This window comes from Phoenix dactylifera, chromosome 14 (genome assembly GCF_009389715.1).
Source record: "Phoenix dactylifera cultivar Barhee BC4 chromosome 14, palm_55x_up_171113_PBpolish2nd_filt_p, whole genome shotgun sequence".
In the NCBI taxonomy this organism is placed as follows: domain Eukaryota; kingdom Viridiplantae; phylum Streptophyta; class Magnoliopsida; order Arecales; family Arecaceae; genus Phoenix; species Phoenix dactylifera.
This window is the reverse complement of record NC_052405.1, coordinates 4,833,552-4,840,194: the sequence shown is the minus strand read 5'-3', so window position 1 is coordinate 4,840,194 and position 6,643 is coordinate 4,833,552. Positions and strand designations below refer to the sequence as shown.

General features: G+C 39.9%; 1 protein-coding gene across 1 annotated transcript; it reads left to right on the top strand.

Moving 5' to 3' along the window:
* Positions 1-5,327: 5,327 nt before the first annotated feature.
* On the top strand, positions 5,328-6,224 carry LOC120113122 (protein app1-like). The gene has a single exon (XM_039133932.1). The coding sequence runs from the start codon at positions 5,328-5,330 to the stop codon at positions 6,222-6,224; it is 897 nt and encodes a 298-aa protein (XP_038989860.1).
* Positions 6,225-6,643: the final 419 nt, after the last annotated feature.

Below are 6,643 nucleotides of genomic sequence, written 5' to 3'. Positions count from 1 at the left end.
CTATATAAAGAAGGAAAAAGGAGGTTGGGGTCTCTTTTGGTGGGATTCAGCGCATGCTAGCTTTAGTCCTCTTATTATTTGGGCTCTCTTTAGCATGTGGGGAGTTCTTTAGAAAAGCCATGGGTGGTGATTGGTGCGTACTTAGGCTTTTGATGCACACCCACACCCTGCTTTCCACCCCCTCTGTTTGATGGTTTTGGTTTGGAGACATTTGGTAATGGGAAAGGGAGCTGGTGATATTTAGAGGGTCAGTTTATGTAACACTCAAATTTCTTGAGTTGTTATAGCTTGCATGGATATTTATGTTCAGCTTTGGGAGGAAGAGATAAAAAAAAGGTGAATTATTGGTGAATGCATGTCTTTGATACAGGCACTAAACACTTAAAACGAGGGTTGGATAAAAAGGTTTCTTTTACGTGGCATGGCCTAGGTTTGGCATTGCAGCACACGGGAATAAGCATGAGGCAAAGGCCACTATAGGCTTTTTAAAAGGGCACTTTGCATCTAAACTGTTCGCTTCTTTAGTGTTGAGCTGGGGGTCCATTGCCAAGCCCTGCTAAAAATGGGACTTAGTATCAGGGTACTCCATGTGCAAGCCTGCAAGGATAAGGGTGTTCCTTTTAATTTTTCAAATAAACCATCTTTCTAGTAATAGTGCTCTCTCTCTCTCTAATAAATATGCTAGTATTACGTTGCAGAAAAAAAAAAAAAAATCATTGTAATGCCCAGAACCTCATCCAAAAAGATTAGCCAGAAGATATTATTTGAATTTTCTGATCCTGCATAAGTACCCAAAATCTATCTAGCGAATGACCGATGTGGGACTAAATACACGCCCGTATGGATCCTCATAAACTCCCTTCATTTAAGCTCTAATGTTCTCGTCGGGCTAAGAGTTCAAATCCATTTAAATCTAATCACAAGCACCACAATCGGCCCATGGTCAGCCCTAATAAATCTATGCTGCAGTGTCCCCTAGTCCACATAGGTTAGAGTCGGATCTGCTTTGATATTTATTAGTAATAATCAAGGACCTCACCCAAAATAGCTAACCGGAAGGTATTATTTAAGTCCATTGATCCTGTAGAAGAACTAAATACACGCCCGCACGGATCCTCACAAATATGTACTATATGGTATTTAGCAAATTATATCACAAAATAGGCTTCACATGATGATACATTGATTGAATGCTCTAGTGGTTATGGAAAACTTAATTTACATGGTGTGGTCTCCTCTAGCCAAGTTGGTTGATTATGTCAGTGATTGAAATTTTTGTTGGTGAACCCATGCCTCAGAATGATTTAAAAGCAGCCTGAATGGGTCATTACTTGAGGGGAAACTAGCACTGAAATTTAGGCCCCCACAAGTTACCTTCCCTTTGTGGTCCCTATGATTGGGACAATGATGAGCAATCTTTGAAGGGAAATTTTGTAACAAAAAAAAAAAAAAAATGGTGGTAACACCTTGCTCTAAGCAAGGACATGCAGCAGCCATACTTTAATGGTTTACCTGCCGACCCTCCAAAGAAAAATTCTCACCTTTGGGAAAGCACGCACATCTCACCTTTATTTGGTGCAAAAGATGGGTGGGGAGGGAGTTCTGATGGAGACCGTAACTCTCAAGCTTTAGATGCGAGCAGACAGTAGGCGCCGCGTGTATGGCTAAAACAAATACAAGAACAATACAACAAGAAAACACAAGAAGGAAGGAAGAAATAGGAATGGTGGCAAGTATTTATTAGTTGACTAATTAAGTTTGTTGCAAGCATTTACTTGATGTTTATCCAAATTGTCCCCCTTACTGCAGTACATTGCACCACATTATACAAATTACTAATTTAGTCACACCAACTCATAAGGATTAATAGCTAAATACATAATTGTAAAATGATTAAATTGCAGGCAATGATGCCATTACACTTTTCCAAAATTAAGAAAAAGAAGGGAATATAGTTGTTGGATACTTTTTGGACTCTATATATTCCCTGAATGAACCCAAATCCAAAACCTTAGGGACTAAGGAAACATGGGGATATACTAGGGTCCAAGCCAATGACTTATTGGTCACCTCTATGTGAGTCCAAGGAAACATGGAATCTTGTCTTTGGGATTCAATCATTTAGTACTCCATTCAGTATTCCAGTCAGCATCAAACAACACACAAGAAGAAGTGCACCTTATTAGATCTCTCTTGGCCTTTCGCACTTCAAATAAGTGGATGTGATTGGAACTACATTCCGTAACTCGCAATGGAGGACTTGTTTCCATGTTCTCCACAGAAATGCCATAGACCTACCAACAAAGGAGAGAGCACTCATTGCTAATTTCAATGAGTTGGAACTTTATACTAGTTAGGAGGGAAAGGGTTATAAGGCTTAAAGTGTGGTGGTCATGAGGTGAAGTTGCGATTCATGTTGCATCATGTCAAATAATTATTAAACATGTCCGATTGGAATTGAATTAGTGTTCGATCATACATAACATAGTGGAACTGAATTAGGTCGGGCTCCTTTCTTTTGTTTTTTGAGTGAAAAAATAGGTTTTTTTTTCCAAGAAATGCAATAGTATCGTAACCATCACGAGTTGGAATCAAAATCTCGCCAGCACAAACACTAAGGAGAGAGGTACGACCTAGCTAAGAAGAGTCTAATTGACAATAGCATTGCCTATTCTACCAAACACCTAGAATGCACGACCAAAGGGTAAGTATTAAATAGTCCAATGAGTGCCAACTCAACCATTCACCCATCTAGGTAATACTATTTATATGATGAAAGAGAATACAAAACATATAGTTTGATGAAGCTTTCCAATAGTCAGTTGAGCCCATCTACGAGGGCATCCATGTCAAGCTCAAGAGCCACTACGTCCACTTCACACCATACAAAACCTGGTGGCAACATTCCATCCATGGACTAGATTTTGTTGCCCCCACCATATTTAAATTGCCACACCATTTTTAATTTCACGATAGATAAGGATTGCTCATGATATATATTTAATGAAAAATATCAGCAATCTAAAATAAATTTTTTGTTAGCCGCTTCATCCCCTCCCCTCTTGCAAATTAGAGTCTATATATTGGTAAAATTCACAACCCTCTCTCCTTGTAATAGCAAAGCATTGTCTAGAGATATAGCGCTGAAGGTAGCACTTTGTGTTGTGTTGATATCAGCAATGGCTCTTCACAACGGTCTTGGAGCAAGAGGTGAAGACCTAATACATCATGACGGCCCTCTTCCAAAAGTTGAAGGCTTGAGTGAAACCAGAAGGATTCTCTGTGAAGTTCCTCCTAGCCCAAACCCGATACATAATCCTATTGCTCCTTCTCAAAGAGATGAAGGTTGGAGTGGAACCATTGGGATCCTCCATGAAGTTCCTAGTGGCCCAAACCCGATACAGAATCCTATTCCTCCAACAGGCGGAGGTGGGGTGGGAACCAATGGAATAGTTTCTACTGGTCCAAACTCGCTACACAATTGAACTCCTCTGACTGCTAGAGATGGGGATGCAATCGATGGGATCCTGCAAGCTAGTCCTCGAGGCCGCAACTTAATTCATCATCCTCTTTCAAATAATCAAAATGCTTTATATGCTCGCATGAAGTGATGTATAATAACAAAAGTTGTTGCAAGCTTTTGGTTATTGTATGCTAAAAAGGCTTATAAAGAATATATTTCAACTTTTTCTATTCTTCCTCCCTGATTGAAAACTCTACAAGATGTGTTATGCCTACGATCTTTGGTATGTGAAATTAGCCAATATGCAATGTAAGTCATACATTACTACCATTTAAATTAGATGCCCAACATTCAAGATAAGCACATTACCTAGAGAAGGTTACGATTCCATTGCATAGGCATTATTATCACTTATGTGCATATGTAGGTGCACTACAGGCTTCTGCCAGATTAGAGTTGCTTGATTTCTTGGTTGAATTTTACCGGCCTAATCTCAAAATAAGTACCAGATGTTGAATGGCTCAATCCACACCTGACAATAATTTGAATGTGTAATATTATGTTTTTTGATATTAGGAATTAGTTTGTAGGCTCCAAATTTCTAGCCATTATTTTTTAATAGACAATGCACAGGTAATTTGTAGGGGCTGCCTTGTTGAGGAGTCCAAGAAAACGTGTATCAGACAAGAAGGTACATCTTTTTTCTTATGACAAAACGAGGGAGCACCTTATTAGATCTCTCTTGGCCTTTCCCACTTGAACTTGCAATGGAGGACTTGCTTCTATGTCCTCCACAGAAATACCATAGGCCTACCAACAAAGGAGAGAGTGCTCATTGCTAATTCAATGAGTTGCAACTTAACAACAAAGCATTTGCTTTTGAGTCCTCTTCTGGGAAAAGAACTATCGCCTCCGCTTTAGAAAGAGGATCAGCCCTAGCTTCTTCTCTTTCTTCGGCAGGCAGGATCGAATGAGGATGATGGGGGGATGCTTTTGAAACTAAACTGCATTTGGTTCATCTGCTTGCTTCATTAGCAGGAAAAGTGTTATAAGGCTTCATCCAAAAGGAAAAACAAAAGGAGAGAAGTAAACTGTTACACATAAGGTGTGGTGGTCATGAGTTGAGCATGTGATTCATGTTGCATCATGTCAAATAATTATTAAACATGTCCGATAGGAATTGAATTAGGGTTCGATCATACATAACATAGTGGAACTGAAGTAGGTCGGGCTTCTTTCTTTTTTTTTTTGAGTGAAAAAATAGAGTTTTTTTTTCCAAGAAATGCAATAGGATCATAACCATCACGAGTTGAAATCAAAATCTGGCCAGCACAAACACTAAGGAGAGAGGTACGAACCAGCTAAGAGGAGTCTAATTAACGATAACATTGCCCATTTCTACCAAACACTTAGAATGCACAACCAAAGGGTAAGTATTAAATAGTCTAATGAGTGCCAACTCAACCCTTCACCCATCTAGGTAATACTATTTACATGATGAAAGAGAATACAAAACATATAGTTTGATGAGGCCTCCCAATAGTCAGTTGAGCCTATATGCGAGGGCATCCATGTCAAGCTCAAGAGCCACTACATCCACTTCACACCATACCAAACCTGGTGGCAACATTCCATCCATGGACTAGATTTTGTCGGCCCCACCATATTTAAATTGCTATGCTATTTTTAATTTCACAATAGATAATGATTGCTCATGATATAGATTTGAGGAAAATATCTCAGCATATCTAAAATAAAGATCTTGTTAGCCACTTCATCCCCTCCCCCTTTGCAAATTAGAGTCTATATATTGGTAAAATTCACAACCCTCTCTTCTTGTAATAGCAAAGCATTGTCTAGAGATATGACGCTAAAGGTAGCACTTTGTGTTGTGTTGATATCGGCAATGGCTCTTCATAACGGTCTTGGAGCAAGAGGTGAAGACCTAATACATAATGATGGTCCTCTTCCAAAAGTTGAAGGCTTGAGTGAAACCAGAAGGATCCTCCGTAAAGTTCCTCCTAGCCCAGACCCGATACATAATCCTATTGCTCCTTCTCCTCAAATAGCTGAAGATTGGAGTGAAACTGTTGGAATCCTCCATGAAGTTCCTAGTGGCCCGATACAGAATCCTATTGCTCCTTCTCCTCCAATAACTGAAGATTGGAGTGGAACCGTTGGGATCCTCCATGAAGTTTCTAGTGGCCCAAACCCGATACAGAATCCTATTGCTCCTTCTCCTCCAATAGCTGAAGATTGGAGTGGACCCGTTGGGATCTTTCATGAAGTTCCTAGTGGCCCAAACCTAATACAGAATCCTATTACTCCTCCTCAAATAGCTAAAGGTTGGAGTGGAACTGTTGGAATCCTCCATGAAGTTCCTAGTGGCCCAAACCTGATACAGAATCCTATTGCTCCTTCTCCTCCAATAACTGAAGATTGGAGTGGAACTGTTGGGATCCTCCATGAAGTTCCTAGTGGCCCAAACCCGATACAGAATCCTATTGCTCCTCCTCCAATAGCTGAAGATTGGAGTGGAACCGTTGGGATCCTCCATGAAGTTCCTAGTGGTCCAAACCTGATACAGAATCCTATTCCTCCTTCTCCTCAAATACCTGAAGGTTGGAGTGGAACCGTTGGAATCCTCCATGAAGTTCTTAGTGCCCCAAATCCAATACAGAATCCTATTCCTTCAACAACCGGAGGTGGGGGTGGAACCAATGGAATAGTTTCTACTGGTCCAAACTCGCTACACAATTGAACTCCTCTGACTGCTAGAGATGGGGATGCAATCGATGGGATCCTGCAAGCTAGTCCTCGAGGCCGCAACTTAATTCATCATCCTCTTTCAAATAATCAAAATGCTTTATATGCTCGCATGAAGTGATGTATAATAACAAAAGTTGTTGCAAGCTTTTGGTTATTGTATGCTAAAAAGGCTTATAAAGAATATATTTCAACTTTTTCTATTCTTCCTCCCTGATTGAAAACTCTACAAGATGTGTTATGCCTACGATCTTTGGTATGTGAAATTAGCCAATATGCAATGTAAGTCATACATTACTACCATTTAAATTAGATGCCCAACATTCAAGATAAGCACATTACCTAGAGAAGGTTATGATTTCATTGCACGATTATTGTTATCACTTACGAGCATATGTGCACTACAGGCTTATG